Source organism: Canis lupus, chromosome 27 (assembly GCF_011100685.1).
Source record: "Canis lupus familiaris isolate Mischka breed German Shepherd chromosome 27, alternate assembly UU_Cfam_GSD_1.0, whole genome shotgun sequence".
Lineage (NCBI taxonomy): Eukaryota > Metazoa > Chordata > Mammalia > Carnivora > Canidae > Canis > Canis lupus.
The window spans coordinates 10,567,196-10,584,920 of NC_049248.1; the positions used below are offsets into that span (position 1 = coordinate 10,567,196).

Here is a 17,725-nt window from a genome sequence, read left to right on the forward strand (position 1 = left end):
ATTATATTTCCATAAACTAAACTAATAATCCATTTTTCTCGATTAGCCACATAATAGGATTATAACATTTAAGGCATTAAGGAATGATGCCAAAAAATGTAAAATTCACTGATGTTGTCTTTTGAAATTGAGGTGCTTATATTTACTATTCTTGTGTTTATTCACATTTTAGTTTTTAATTAAATAACTATATATGTTATATATATGTATAAATAATATCATTTGTTATATATATATACTCACTCTTTTGGCATTTAACTTCAATGAAATCTATGCCTGGCAGTAAAGAGTCACAGTAAAAATCACTCCAATTGTTTACTTCTCCTTGTAAGATCCTAATCACACATGTGTTATAACTTTTGATGTTATAACATTGATATCTTTATTTTTTTTAATGTTTATTTATTTATGATAGTCACAGAGAGAGAAAGAGAGAGAGGCAGAGACACAGGCAGAGGGAGAAGCAGGCTCCATGCACCGGAAGCCCGACGTGGGATTCGATCTCGGGTCTCCAGGATCGCGCCCTGGGCCAAAGGCAGGCGCCAAACCCCTGCACCACCCAGGGATCCCGATATCTTTAAAAAGTTATTTTTACTCCTCATCTCAGATTGGACTATTACTCTATCCAATCCAGAGCACTTAGGGGTAAACAAGCTGAATTTTTACCTGTTGACTTAAGAGGAGCCACAAAGTAATAATCGTAATTAAGGGAAGAGCCACATAAAATGTTGGATAAAACAACACTATTTAAATGCTAAGACTTCTTTTATCCATAACTTACACTAATTATTACCAGGAAACAAAATTACAAATATAGGAATTGAACAGGCTATCTCATAAAACCTTGACAATTGATCTCAAATTTCTTCAATTCCAAAAGAGATAGCCTTTACATATGTCTATATAACAAACTGGGTGAGGAGATTGAGGTTCTTGGTCAGTAACAGAAAGAACAGTAAATGAAACTTGATTTCAAAACAGAAAATATGTCTCCAGAAAAAATTACTCCTATTTATAGTGCATATGTGACATGTATTGAATTTCTCAAAAACCTGTTTGAAAATGCAAACATTTTGATGTATATGGCCAAAGTGGTTAAGTCAGATTATATTTTTGATACCTTGCTATTTCACTGGGTGAAAGGAAAAAATACAGTTTTGGAGCATGGGTTTTCTAGGAAGATGACTTTTATTGAGTTTTGGTAAGGTAAAATATGAAGCGATCACATATAGCCAGAACATCGTTGATTAGGCTGTATTTTAAGGATCATTAGGCATTGTTATTGATTCCTCAGATCAACCCTATGAAGTGTCTACAATTATTATCATGTCACAGGTGATGGCACAGAAGGATCAAGTTCTTAAGTCAAAATGACTGATATCTGGTGAATATACCAGGTAGCCCGCTCTTCTAACAATGAAGTATTAAAAAAAAATCTGAACTGAATTTAGTCTGGAGTCAAATCCACACATGCTCAATGTCAATCAACTAAAACATAGCCAAACCACAGACTGGCAAATGAGAAATAAATGCTTATTTTTAAATGTTAATGCAATCTTGGGTTGTTTGTGACACAACTTTAGCAATTAGTTATAGCTACCATTTAAATAGTATATGAAATTGACTTTGAATATTCACATAACTTCCCTATATGATCATAAGGAATAAGCACAGAGAATATAAAGAATATAAATATATCTTCAAAGAGATAAACATATATAAAATATGAATTATTTTGCAAATAATTATTGAGTTTATCTCTCTCTGCTATAATTGAATTAGGGTAAAAAGATCTCTGAATCATTATCAAAGTACTAACATTTGTCCTGAATTCTGTCAATAACTAGCTGTGTGCTCTATGCAAATATCCTTATACTTTTAATTCTTGTTTTCTTCACTACTTTACATTTATTTTAACTTCAAAGTATTTTTAACAGATTAGTAAAGAATGACAGAGGTAGCGATGTGGAGAATTTAATAAAACAAGAACTCTTCCAATATACCTGAATCCAGGTGAAGACAATGCCATGAAAGAAAAGTATCAATGAAAATCTATCTCTATGGTATAATGAACCTAACCTTTCATAGTACTGCCCTACAACAGATTCTGAAGGTACACTTTGGTTCCATTCTCTGAGGAAGTGGGGCAGATGTGAAAAGCAAGAGCCTTATATAGCCACCCTGTGGTGGTTGCATGATCACCCTGAGTGTTTGTTAACAATTGAGTACTCCCAGCTCCAAATCAATCCCTTACTGCCTTATTCTCAGAAAATGGAGCTAGGTGCTGTACACTTTCTTTCTCTTGTCAGCTCATCCGAGGTTGGGTTTTGTCAGTAAGAGGTAATGGAGACACATTGAAGCAGAGAGGGCTCTTTTTCCTGGTTTCATGCTTTACATGAAACATCAGGGTGTTTGGCCATGATGGCTTGGTTGCCAGCTGCATGCATGCAGGAAGTGCAGTGTATTCAGCCTCCAGCAAATTTTTGTGTCCTGTACCAGTCATAGTTCCCTGCCGTTTGCTCTATGCCTCTTAACAAACTGGAAGGGGTTCTTCCTGCTTGACAGTCACAGCCTGAAATCCATCCTCACCAGCTTCAGCCCTGTGGACTGTGGAGCTGCTCTGTTCCAGGCCAATTCTGTGAACACATCTGCCATGAAGCTTGGAGGCACGTTGTCTTCAATGACATTTGAATCCCACCTTCAGAGAGTAGATCTAGCTTCTTGGCCATCTGTCTTTTGGGAACTCTCTTTTAACCCTAAGGTGTTCTTACATTTTTATCTTAGTAGCCTTTCCTTTTAGTAGGCTTTCCCTTACAAATAGATAATTGTTTACTCAAACTTCCCTTGGTGTCTGTGTCCTGATTCAACTCTGACTGATAACCTTGACACCCTGGGCTGTTCAACTCTTATTTGCAGCTCCTTTAAGGGCTAAGAAAAATCAATTAATTTGAAATGTTAGTAGAATTGTTCTTTTTATTGAGGAATTTATAAAAAGAGTACTTGATATTTTGATTTTTAATTTAAGTGTAATTCATCTTAATCAATAGCAAAGGCTTAAGAAATATGTAGTATGTACCTGAGTATATATACTTTTATGTTAGTATAACATCAACACCAAGGGTGAAACCTCAGGTACACTTTTGACATTGGGTGATTATAATGCACCACTACAGATTCATCCTGGGTAACAAATGGATCATTCTAGTGAGGGATGATGATAATTGGAGAGGTCATCACATGTGTGGATAGGGGCAATAGAGTTAATCTCTGTACCTTCCTCTTAATTTTGTTGTGAATCTAAAATTGCTCTGAAAAATAACATCTTTAAAAAATTCTGAGAAAACAATTGTATGGCTTTTGAAGAAATGAGAGATAATGTTCTTTAGATTGTGAGATAGCATTATACCAAATTTAGGTAACTAATGCCTGGTGTTTACAAATATATGGTTTTAAGTCTAAGCAGTCTTCATGAGAAGTTTTGTTTGTGTCAAAGTTGAAATATGGACAATTCCCATCACTTTCTGAAGATAATGACAATCTGAAATACAGAGAATTATATCTCATTAATCTTAGTAGTATACACCATAATATTTATGAATAAAAAATTTATTTGTTTATTGCCTAATAGTTATAGATCAAAATCTAAATATTTCCCTTATCATTTTCTATGAAAACACTGCAACATTTGTGTTTATATAATTTTTCACATATTAATGTTTTTCCTTGTAAGATAATTCTTTAAAGTCATAAAATGTAAACATTCTCAGGAAACTTACACTTTGGAGAAGGAAGTGAAGCTTTTTGACCACACAGATGAATTATTACTGATTATCGGGGAGATTCTAATCCATGAAGAATGAGTAAAGAAGTTCAACCAATACTATGAGAAAACAGATTTTATGATAAATCAAATAGAAGTTTTTACATTCATTTGAATTTTGTAGTAACAAATAAATTCTTTCTTACATTATAGTATCCATCTAATTATAATATAATGTATCACACTGGACACACTGTACCTACGAGTGTCTTCATAGGACTAAGTAAGAGGAGAAACTGACAAAAGCAACAATTTTGGGCTCTGGTAGGTGACAAAATGTTAAGAGTCCTTTGTGAAATATTCTTTGGAAAAAATCCTAGGTATTCAAGTCAAAAGAAGAACCTTGTAATTTTCCTGTGTAATTTTCCTTTCCTTAGGGCAGCTCCAATACTTCCTTACCTGTCATCCCAGATCAGTTACCAAGAAGAACAGTAGTCTTCACAATTGGAAAAGCTGGCTGCAAAAAGCAATGCTGCTGGTGCCACAGAGACAAACTTAATTAGTTGATTTTTCAGCCCAAAGTGCTGATATTACTAAGTCATGATAAGGAAAACCCATATTTTTACTAGTCAGAGTTTGTGGTCTTTGTTCCAAGTGCTCTGATTCTCATAAATATAATGGGAAGATACTGTATGGGAAAGTACAGCAGAAGAGTTGACATGAGCCCTCTACACACTCTTTGCAGATGGAAAAAATTATGCACACAGGGAGAGGAGACCAAAGTGAACCTAGCAGAAAGTTAAAGATGAAGAAAATTTGAGAACTGCTAGTAATATTATGATCACTTCCCTACCACACTCCCACATACATACAAACACACACACAAGCACACACATCACATGGCAGATGGTGGAAGCCCTACTGACTTGCAGTATTTGAATATAGACTTTTAAAAATATTAATGATTGACATCTAAGCTACAAATCACAAGGATCATACCCAGTAAAATAGGCAAAAAATAAAAATAAAAAAAATAATAAGATTTTGGAAAACTAAACAAAAATATCAGAAAGTCAACTTCATAGGATAAGATTCTGCAGTAAAGTTTACACAACTTACAAAAAATAATAAATCTATGAAATATGAAAGAGAATGCATGTTTATTAAACAATATTATCAAGAACATCACCAAAAGAAATGAAAAGAAACTGGAAAATAGGGATCCCTGGGTGGCGCAGCGGTTTGGCGCCTGCCTTTGGCCTAGGGCGCGATCCTGGGGACCCAGGATCGAATCCCACGTCGGGCTCCCGGTGCATGGAGCCTGCTTCTCCCTCTGCCTGTGTCTCTGCCTCTCTCTCTCTCTCTCTCTGTGACTATCATGAATAAATAAATAAAATCTTTAAAAAAAAAAAAAAAAGAAACTGGAAAATATCTTCCATATTAGAAGGCATAAAACAGATCAATAGAAACTTTTATGCAGATAAGATTTACATTATTAGAAAAAAGCACTTTGAAGTTATATTTATGTATATATGTAAATTAAAAAATTTAGTTCAAATAATTGGATGAAAATACGATGGCAACAACTTAGCAAGTAGGATTTATCAATAGAGAAAAAAATGAATAGACCACAGAGATATTCTTGCTTTATAAATACATATCTAAAATGAAAACTTCAATAAATTAACTCTGCAGAAAACTTGAGTGGCAGAGAAAATAATTGATGAAATTGAAAAAAGGAGTAAGAGTATTCATCCCACAGGATGAGAGAGAATCATTAATAGGGTTTAGAAACCTTCAAAACAATATCAGTAAAACTAACATAGTTCTAAGTTCAACCTGAGAAGGACAAGAGAGGCAAAATAAACCAGAGAATCAATCTTACGTCACAATGTATGAATAACTTCTAAATATCTTTTAAAAATATTTATAGACCCCAGCGATTTAGCAAACTAAGAGAATGTGCACAAGAAATCCACATCTCAGGACATCATACTAAAATGACTGAAGATCACGTAAGAACACAAAGAAATACTCTTGAGGGAACAGGGTGAATTAAGAGGTGACCTAAGTCAGTATGAAAATCAGAGAATGGGTGATACATCTTTCACCTCCATCAGCCTTAGACCACGTATCCACCACACAATCCACCTCTGCCATGGATACTATTTCAGACCGGAGAGGAGGCGACATCAGCAAGACATAGCAATAGGAATCCCCAAGCTCTAAATTGCCATAGAAACAATAATTTAAAGATATATCCAGACCCAAACCCCTGTATTTTCCATATAATCATTTTTATAGGGTTGCCAAGACCACTGAATCGGGAAAGGACAGTATTTTTACAATTTATGATGGGAAACTATCCACACTCAAAAAGTGAAGCTGGATGCTTATATTTACATCATATATTAAGATTAACTCCAAATGGACTGAAGACCTAAACATACGATGTAAAATTATGAAACTCCTTGAAAAGACCATGGGAAAAATAAACAACATTGTATTTGGCAATTAATTCTTGGATATGACATCAAAAGCACAGACCACGAAGGAAGAGTCCACTCCAGACAAATGAGCTAACATCAAACTAAAATATTTCTGTGCATCAAAGGGATCGATCAGCAGAATGAAAAGACAAAATGGGAAAAAACACTTGCAAATCATATATCAGACAAAATATTCATATCCAAAATATATAAGGAATCCTATGAATCAGTAACAACAATAAAAACCAAATAACCCAGTTAAAAAATGGGCATTTAATTAAAAATTTAAGTTAAAATTTTTTTTCCAAAGGAGATTTATAAATCATCAAAAACCATATGAAAAGATGCTAATTATCACCAATGATCAGAGAATTACAAGTCAAAACCTCAATGAAATATCACTTCATATACCTTAGGATGGATATTATAAAAAAAATAAGTGTCGTTGAGAAGGTAGAAAAAGAGGACTCTTGTATACTGCCGTTGGGAATGTAAACTGGACTGCCAATATGAAAAACATTATGGAGCTTCTTCAGAAAACTAAAACTAAAATAATATTATTATTATTTTTTAAAGATTTTTATTTATTCATTCATGAGAGACACACAGAGAGAGAAGCAGAGACAGAAGGAGAGGGAGAAGCAGGCTCCCTGCAGGGAGCCCAACATGGGACTCAATTCTGGGACTCCAGGATCACGCCCTGGGCCGAAGGCAGTTGCTCAACCGCTGAGCCACCCAGGGATCCACATATAGAATAATATTATGAATCAGCACTCTGACATATAGGAAAATACATAAAATAATTGAGAACAAGATTTCAAAGAGATATCTGTACACCCATGCTCACTGCAGCATTATTCACAACAACCAAGTGGTAGAAGCAGCCCAAATGTCTACTGATAGATGAATGGATCAAGAAAACATAATAGTATGCACAAAGCAATGCAATATTACTCAGCCTTGAAAAGGAAAGAAATTCTATCACATGCTTCAGCAAGGTTGAGAGTCTCAAGCAATATGGTTATAGAAATAAGCCACACACATACACACACACACACACACACAATAGGAATACACATTCACATCAGTAGTGAAACTGATAGATCCAGAAGTAAATGGTGATTCTTAAGGGTTGAGGGGATGTGGGGGAGAGGAATTACTGTATTACTATAGCTAGCAGTCTAAACTGTGTGCTTAAAGTTGTTGAAGATGCATGATATAGTTAGATGTAAGATGTGAGATAAGTATGATTCCCACTGTATGACAGACTGGAGAAAAAGCTATAGAGATAGTGAAAAGATCAGTGGTTGACAAAGTTTAGTGGGGAAGAAAGGATGGATAGGTGGAGCACAGAGGATTTTTAAGGCACTGAAACTATTCTGCATAACTCCATAAAGGTTGATACATGTCATTACATATTTCTCCAAACTCATTCAATGCACAACATCAAGAGTAAACCTGATAGTACATTATAGTCTCTGGTTGATAAAAATGCGTCGATATAGGTTTATCAGATGAACCACGTCACTGAGGAATATTGACAGTGAGAGAGTCTATGCCCTACAGGTGCATAGATATCTGCAGTAGGGGAATACAGGAAATCTCTCTGTCTTGTCTTACTTTTGCTATAAACCTAAAGGTGCTCTAGAAAACATTTTTTTAAGCATAGGTAATGTGAATATGGTAAATTTTATATTATGTGGCTTGGTTGCCAGAACTTAAAATATAAAATAAAGGCAAACAAAAAGAAGTGATCTTGACAGCAGGGAGAGAAAAACTGGCCATTATATTTAGGAAAATAAAATATGATTAATATATATGCTCTCACCAGAAACAATGAAGAATAAAAAGACAGGGAGGGTCAGAGCTGAAAATACAAAGAAAAAAAGAAAAAGAAAAAGAAAAAAGAAAGAAAATACAAACCTATTCACCACACACACACACACACACACACAAAAAGTCCTCTCAAAGAAGTATAAACTCTGTAAAACAGTCTGACAAGAAAGAAGATCTACAAGGACTCCATGACAGACACAAAACCTAAGAGAATTTCTTCTTTATGGACCAAAATATTCCAAAATATTGGAAAATTATTCCAATAATATAATATTATTATATTTTTATTAATATATATTATATATAAATATATATATATTAATTCCAAAAATATTCTTCAAGCTAATATTATAGGTCACTAAATTGTAATACAAATCTACAAGAATGAATAAAGAATAGCATTAATGGTTAATATGTCAGTGAATTTAAAAATCTGTATGCATACTTTCCTCTTGCAATTGCTGGTACAGATAAGATTGTTTAAAGTCACCAATACAATACCATATGATTGGACCTATACCATATATGAATACAATCTTGTGCTGTTATATGGCACATGGAGGGGAAAGAAAACATTTTTTTAAGCATTTGTTAATTTTGGGGTGCAATTTCACCAGTAATGGTTCATTTCATGTCACCAGTGTGAAATCATGAACATAGTGTAGGAAGATATACATAATTGGTATTCAGAAACCAGTGCCATCTGGCTTCAGTACAACTTTGTAAGAAGTACAGATTTCAGTGGCACCTGGGTAGATCAGCTAGTTAAGTATCTGCCTCTAGTTCAGGTTGTGATCCCAGTGTTCTGAAATTGAGAGCCCTGTGTTGGGCTCCTTGCTTGGCAGGAAGCCTACTTCTGCCTCTCTTATGCCTGCTGTGCTCTATCTCTCTGTGCCAAATAAATAAATAAAATCTTTAAAAATAGAAATACAGGTTTTCCACTCTTCTGAAAATAAAGTGTTCCTATGAAACTTTTCCTAAGCTGAAATGGTGTAAATTGAAGAAGCAATTATGATTAATTTCCATGGAAAATTTGTTGAGCATTCCATGGTCCTAAAAAGAATCTCTCTTAGACTTTTCTGATGCCTTAAAATACATATTGCTAATGGATGTAATTGCTAATAGATGCACAAAATAAATTGAGATCTTGAAGCACAGATCTTCCAAAATACAGTTGAAACCTACCCTTGATATCAAGATGCTAAGTGTAGTTTCTGAGGAACTTGACAAGGTCATTCCCACGGCTTGGCACATGTACTACCTCTATAACAGCAAAACTAACACTGAACACTATTTTCACCTTTTTTTAGCATAAAAGCAAAAATCCCCTTCAGATTTCTGTCATTCAGCAAAAATTGGCACTAGCATAGGCCTTTCATCAAAGCAAAATGATATGATGCAAATTTTTGTAAAATTTCTATAGGCATATCTGTAATAGGGGAGGAAAAGAGATATGTTAGTGATAATTTATTTACAGAATTTAGTCAGAATTAATTTGAATGTTATGGTGACCAGTTCATTGTATATATGTGAAGAGTGCCATCAGCAAGATGGGAGGCTGGGAGGTCCCAATGGTCATCAACCTAGCAAAAAAATAGTAAAAAGAAAAACTAAACAACTTCAAACTAGAAATGGTTCAAGGAATGCTCTGGATAACAAAGAATCATCAGTATACAAAATCTAAAAAGAATTTATCATACTCAACACCCAAAAACTAAAAAAATCCAGTAAAGAAAGGGGAAAAGACATGAATAGACATTTCTCCAAAGAAGACGTACAAATGGCCAGAAGATACATGAATAAAAGCTCCATATCAATTGTCATCAGGGAAATGCATATCAAAACCACAATGAGAGAATACCTCACACTGATCTGAATTGCTAGCATTAACAACAGAAAACAAGAAATGATGGCAAAGATGCAGAGAAAGGGAAACCTTCTTACACTGTTGATGGAAATGCCAACTGGTACAGTCATCCTGGAAAACAGTATGAAGGTTCCTCAAAAAGTTAAAAATAGAGCTACCCTATGACCCAGCAATTGCACTACATGGTATTTATCCAAATGTTACAAACATAGTGATTCTTAGGGGCACATGTACTCCATATTCATAGCAGCAATCTTTATAGCATAATAGTCAAAAAATGGAAAGAGCCCAGATGGCTAGAATATCACACAGCCATCAAAAAGAATGAAATCTTACTATTTGCAATGACATGAATGGAACTAGAGGGTATTATGCTAAGTGAAATAAGTCAGTCAGAGAAAGACAAATACCATATGATTTCACTCAAATGTGGAATTTAAGAAACAAAACAGATGAATATAGATGAAGGGAAGGAAAAATGTAAGAAGACAAAAACAGGGATAGAGGGAAACCATAATGACTCTTAACTATGGAAACAGATTGAGGATTGCTTGAGGGGAGGTGGGGGGGGGATAGGGTAACTGGGTTATGGGCACAAAGGAGGGCACATGAAATAATGAGAACTGGATGCTATATGCAATTAATGAATCACTGGATTCATCCTCTGACACTAATAATACCATATGTTAATTAAATTGAATTTAAATGAAAATTTTTTAAAAAGAAAAAACAAAACAAAGAAGTATCAAAACCTGGAGCTCAAAAATCCAGGATTGCCAAATGGCAAGTAAGGAAATCATTTTACCAGCATGACTCAACCTTCCATTGAGGGCTGCTTTGCACTTTGAGGAATCTCCTCAGAGGGAGTCACCACATGGAGAGAAGTGGAACAGGAGAACTCAGCAAGCTTTACCTTGTGGACATCTGTAGTTTTTGCAACAGAGGTGGCCCACTGATGGTGACTCCACGTGATGGAGCAGAACAGAGTGCCCCCTCTACCCTGTAACTACTCCCAGAGCAGAAGCTATTGCTATGGGGAGACTGGTCTTCAGGGACCCCAACTGCTGCTTTTAGGGATTTGGCACCATTGCAAAACCACCCCACCCCCCACCACCATATACAAGATTAGGACTGCCTCTGATTTTTGTCTACTCCTAGTCCCAGGTTGGGGCTTTGTCTCAACATTACTCGGCGGTCTCTACTGACTTGAGCCCTGCCCCCACATCTTAAGACATGCCTTGGTTGCCATTAGGGGTGCATGCTGCTGCTGCCCTGAGTCCCATCTACTGGGTTCTTTGTCCTGACTCTGGGTCTTCACTGTAAAAGGTGCTTCTACTGCTTGAACCCCACTCCCAGGTGTGGACTCTGAACTGCCATTGCTAACAACACTAGTTTGTTGCTGCCTGGAATCTTTCCTCCACCTATGACAGTTCAAGCGTCTGACCCATCAACGCTAGGGCCACCCCTTGAACCCCTTCTCATAGGTTCCGTAGCAGTGCTCTGAGTCCTCATTGCTGGTAATACAGTATTGCATCACAAAACATACTTTCAGCTCCCACATCATAGCATGAACTGTCACTTGGTGTTGGCTCCTAGAGCTCTGTGCCCAGCTCCTGGGTCTTGACACATGGCTTGAACAAACTACCACTGGATCACGCTGCTGCTCTCTTGTGATTGCTACTTGGGGCAGAGTTGAAACTTTGAAACACCATCTTTATTCTATACCTTGCTCCCTGGGCCTAAGCCCCCACTGAACCTTTTCATCACAGAGCCCATGTCACTACTACATTCTTCTAGCCAGCCAGAGTCATGGTGGTGAGCCCCTGAGGCCCAAATACAATTTCCACAGAATGCCTGCACATGCCTCCATGCTAGACACTAGTGCCACAGCCTTAGCAAATGAACTTGTACACCAACATGCAATCATTGTGGTAGTTCCATCTGTGCCTGAACCTGGATAATCAGTTCCAATACTGCTTTAAGGGCTCTGAGGTCAACATGCCACACCAGACACCAAAAAGGATTCTCTCAGCAAGAACTTCTTCCCAGGTCAAGACAGGAGAGAGTGGGATGATATGTTTAATGTGATCAAAGAGAAAATGACCTGTCAACCAAGAATATCTGATTCAGAATTGAAGAAGAAATAAAGACTTTCTCAACACGCCACAGGATGGTGTGTCAAAGTGTCAACTCTATCCGAGATGGCAGCCAGAGGAGAGCAGCAGTATGACTCCAGTGCTGGTCTGTTAAATCATTTGTCAGAAGACATTTTAACTATTAGACCTGTCCTACAGAAATGCTAAAGTGAATTCTTTAAGTTTAAAAAAAGAGACATAAATATATCAAATGAGCACATTGTATACTTTAAATTTATACGAAGTCATATGTCAATTTCTTCTCAATTAAAAAAAAGGGATATATTGAATATATTTGTAAGGCCAATAGATCCTACTAAGGAAATAGCTTAAGAATATAGCTAAGACATAATAGTGGAATTAAAATGGAATACTAAAATATGTTTAATATAAAATATGTGAGGTAGGGTGGAAGAGAAACCAAGACATAAAAATAAATAGGAAAATGGTAGACCTAAATCCAATTACCCCAACAATGACATTCATATGAATTAAATAATTATTGTAATCAAAGATAGAAATTGTCATCCTGAATGAGATTATGATTCATCTATATGTTCTCTATAACACACACACGTTAGACTCAAATGTACAAATAGGTGTAAGTAAAAGGATAGCAAAAGATCGACTCTACAAACATTAACCCCATAAGTGAGCAGAAATGATTATTCTAATAACAAAGTAGCTGTTAAAACAAGAAGTATTAGAAATTAAAAGAAACGTTTCAACCTATTAAGGCTGTCAATATAAGAGGAATATAAAGTAATTATAAACATGTATTATTCACCTAACAACAGAACCCTCAAACACATGAAATATAAGCTGACAGATGTGGAAGGTTAAATAAACAAAGCAATGAGCATAGTTGGATAAACTGACAGATGTGGAAGGTTAAATAAACAATGCAATGAGCATAGTTGGAGACTTAAGAGCTTTTCCATCAGTGAGTGAGAGAATAGTTAGCTAGTCACAGAATCAGGAGACCTATGGAAGACTGTCAAAGCACTAGGAACCATCTCTACATAACTGACATATATTGAAAGTGGTTAAGGTTATATATAAGGATCAAACATTTAAAGGATGGAAATAATAAAAATATATTCTCTGAAAACAAAGGAACAACAGAAAGAAATTTAAGGAATTTCCAAACATGTAAAAGATGACCCAACATTGAAAAATTTACAGTTCAAACATGAAATCTGTGAAGATGCCTTGTATTAGATGATACTAAATTGAGAATACATTAAAATTCTTAACATGGAACCAAAGTGGTGTTTAGAGACAATTCATACCTTCGTCACTGTTACTCAAAAGGAAGAATACTATGTATGCATGACCTGAGTAGCTTTCTTCTTAAGAAACTTTACAGAAGGATCCCTGGGTGGCGCAGCGGTTTAGCGCCTGCCTTTGGCCCAGGGCGCGATCCTGGAGACCAGGGATCGAGTCCCACGTCGGGCTCCTGGTGCATGGAGCCCGCTTCTCCCTCTGCCTGTGCCTCTGCCTCTGTGTGTGTGTCTGTGTGTGTGTGTGTGTGTGTGTGTGTGTGTGTGTGTGACTATCATAAATAAAAAATAAATAAAATAAATAAACTTTACAGAGAAGAGCCAATTAAAGATATAGAAGGTAGAAATGATAAACATACATTTAGGTGAAAGCTGATTGTGAAGTATCAATAGTTAACTCATGCAAGCCCCATATGAATCAATGCCCAAATATATCCAAAATCATCAGCAATAGAATGGATGAATACACTGTAGTAGAATCAGACAGTAGAAGAGTAAGGAGTATGGACAAATTACAGCTTCATGCAACTATATTAATGAATTGCACAAGCGTAGTTTCACTTGAAGGAGTCAAAAATAAAGTATGCATACTGTATGATTCCATTTATATAAATGATTGGTAAACAGAGGTGAGAACACAAAGAGGCATTTTGCAGTGCTGGTAAAATTAATTTTCTTATTCTGTGTGATGATGAGACTTGAAAATTCAGCCATCTGTTGACATGCATTAAGTATGCATCCATCTGTATGTACATTATGCCACAGTAAAACTATCATAAGAGAATATTATGAAAATATGCAAACATATTTAAAACTATACATAAAATTGGAAAAATCCTACCAAATACAACTTGTGAAAACCAAAACCAAAGGAAAAAAGAATATCAGAAGTGTCTTACAACTTCTAGCACAATTTTATCTGCAAAGCAGAATACTTTTTACAACCATTTACAGAATGTTTAGATGCTTATGAATGAAGAAAATGTAATGCTGATCAAATACCAAAAAGAAATCCTTGTAGGGAAGAAAAAAGTTGCTAAAAAAAAATGTGTTATATGCATTTTGATGGAAATACTTTTAAAAAAAGAAATTACATGTTAGTGGCAATAAAAAATAGATTTGGACAATATGTAAAATAAAGGACTATGACATAAGTAGATTTATTGAAGCAATACCATGTTGGATGGATTTCCATTTGAAATTCCATAATCTTAATCCATCACATGAACAGAGCAAAGAAGATCAAATCATGTGATTTCTCTGATGCAGAGGCAACTGAAAAAACTAATATCCATTCTTAATTTAAAAATAAAATTTAGAAAGATAGAAATAAACAAGGAACATCTAGGCAAAGTTCTAAAATAGATACAATAACTGAAAAAGAACTGTTATGAACGTACTGTTTACAAAAATAATGGTTTTTAAAGTGTGAAATTGACATAAAAATACATAACAAGATTAATGAAACAGATTGGAGAGTACAAATTTATACATGCATATACATGGAATGGAGATTTCAACAAAGATGCAAAGTCAGTCAGTGGAAGAAGTATAATCTTTTTCAACAAATGTTGTGGCTGGGCACTGGGTGTTATATGTAAGTGATGAATCACTAAATTCTATACCTGAAACTAATATTGTACTGTATGTTAACTAACTGGAACTAAAATGAAAACTTGAAAGAGAGAAAAAAAAACAAATGGTTGTTGAAACAATTCAGTATCAAATCATATTAATGTTTATATACATTATACTATAAAAATGTTAAAAATTGCTCATACATGAATGTAAACTATAAAATTTCAAGGAGATGTATTAGGAAAAAACACACCACTTAAAGAGGGACAAAGATTTCTTAGAACACTAAAAACATGATCCATAAAAGAACAAACTGATCAAGTGTAGTCCATCAGGATAATTTTCTCTTTGAAGAGAAAAGAAAGATAAATCATAGACTTCAGAGAAAATACAAATCATACATCTAATAAAAAAGCCTTGCTGCCAGGATACATAAAGAATTCTCAAAATACAATAATAAAAATTAAATATATAACCAAAATATTTTAGTAGTTAACTTCATCAAAAAAACATAAATGGATGGGTAATGAGTACGGGAACAGATACTCAACACTGTCAGTCTTAGGAACATTCATATTAAGACCACTACAAATCAGACTTCCTGTTCTGGAAAGATAGAGAAGATAAGTTTTTCACTATTCCTCCCATCAAATAGAGCTGAACCCCCTGGATATGACAACATGAGAAGATTTAGACAAGTGATGAGAAAGCTAACAGAACTGGGCACTCCAGATGCAAAGAATGACATGGTGGTGAGCACCCTGGAATTTCTCTTTACCTCATATGTTCCAGACTGGTGCCAGAGAGGCTGGCAACCCAAGGGCACCTGTAGGTACAGAAAAAGTTCCCAAAATGTTTTTTGTCTCCAGTCAAAATAACAGAAAAAAGTCATGCTAGAAGGACAGAAAATTCTTAGATGCTAAGTGCAGTATTCCAAATGAAAACAATGGACTATTCAGCAAAAATATCACTTTGGAATGTAGGGGAAATCAAGACATTCTCTGATAAAGGAAAACTAAGAAAATGTGTCACTCCAGTCCTACTCTGAAAGAACTGCTAAGGGAATTATCTAAACAGGAATTAAATGATAATGGAAGGAATCTAGGATCATCAGGAAAAAGAACAAAAGACAGAATAAAACTATCCTTAGGTCTAATGGACTTTCCTTCACCTCTTGTGTTCTCTAAATTGTTTGCTATTTGAAGCAAAATTATAACATCCATGTGACTCTCAATATAAGTAGAGAAATATTTAGGAAAATTATAAATAGAGCACAGTAAAGGAATGTAAAGAAAGGTACGGGTCTATATTTAAATCAAAATGCTGTGGGTTGTGAAAGACTGTGGATTGTGATAGACTGTATAGACTGTGATATATGTATATATATGTATATTATATATGTATATATAATTATCTAATGATATCTAGTGTCTAGTATCTAGTATTTATATTATAAAGCAGATTAGATCATATACGGACATATATGCAGGTTTATATATATAAAGTTATTTATGAAGAAAATATCTACTTTGCTATAAATTATACTCCACAAATTAGGTCATGATGTAGAAAAGTGTAACCTTTTATTTTATCTCACATCATCACAAAAAATAAATTCCCAATAGGTCATGAACCCTATTTAAGAGTTAAAAAATAAAGAAATAAAGATAGATAAATCCTGGAGAGTAACATAGGAAATTATATTCATGTCCGTTGACTGACTTCTGAAATCAGTCCAAAGTAACTACTAAAACCCAAAATGATAAATTGGACCAGAGTAACATTAATAAATTTTTGTCATTAAAAGACCCCAATTTCAGAGTAAAAATGCAAGTCACAGAGTCAAAAATCCATTTGCATCTTATAAACTCAGAAAAGAGCTCATATCTAAAATATTACAGGAACTTTTTTTTTTTTTAAGATTTCATTTATTTGACACAGAGAGAGCACAAGTATGGGGAGTAGGAGAGGGAGAAGCAGACTCACTGTGGAGCAGGGAGCCCAATGAGGGACTGTATCCAAGGATCCTAAGATCATGACCTGAGCCAAAGAAAGGCAGACACTTAACCAACTGAGCCACACAGGCGCCCCTAGAAGAAGGACGTCTAAGAAGGAAAAAGAAGACACCATCTCATAGAAATGGGCAAGAGACATATTCAAGCACTTCTCATCTCACAAAAGAGAATATTCTAATGATTCACAGCCCAGAAAAATGGTGTTATAGAATCACCAGAACTTATTATATTAAGTTTTTTGAGGCTACTGAGTTTTAGAACAAGGGACTATTTTGTATAACGTGTATTTACACAATAAACTAGAGAAATATAGGGATAATTTCATATACTGAAATATATACATATATGTGACCATGTAATTTCATACTAATGCTTAGAGGAAAATAATCCTCATATAATTATTAATTAAATTAAATTAAATATAATATTAACTTTTAAGTTTTTAATAAAATCTGGAAACATTTGAAATCTTACCATGTCCTCTTCATCATCTATGCAGAGCAGGTTAGAGTTGTTAGAAGCACAGGATGCCAAACTCTCATTCCATGGTTTTCTTTCAGTGCTAATGTAATAGCAATGGTTGGAATATGTAAACCACTCTTTCGGACAATGACCACAGTGATAAACTAAAGAAAGATTATAAAATATCATCCAAAAGAAGTTTGAATATTAAGAAATTCAAATTAAGTTACATACTTGCATATGTATACATACCCATACATGCTCACAGGATGGTATAAATAGAACAAAATTGGCTCATAC

At 34.8% G+C, this 17,725-nt stretch overlaps 1 protein-coding gene across 1 annotated transcript in view; it reads right to left on the reverse strand.

Annotated features, from left to right (window-relative positions):
- Positions 1–1,169: 1,169 nt before the first annotated feature.
- LOC486692 (NKG2-A/NKG2-B type II integral membrane protein-like) overlaps positions 1,170–17,725 on the reverse strand; it is a 49,919-nt gene continuing 33,363 nt past the window's right edge. The window contains exons 9-12 of the mRNA XM_038576782.1: positions 17,438–17,589; positions 16,935–16,988; positions 3,777–3,880; positions 1,170–3,538 (exon numbers count right to left, since the gene is read on the reverse strand). Of these exons, the coding sequence (XP_038432710.1) occupies positions 3,412–3,538; positions 3,777–3,880; positions 16,935–16,988; positions 17,438–17,589 (437 nt within the window). The 3' untranslated portion in view covers positions 1,170–3,411. The remainder of the gene's footprint in view (positions 3,539–3,776; positions 3,881–16,934; positions 16,989–17,437; positions 17,590–17,725) is intronic.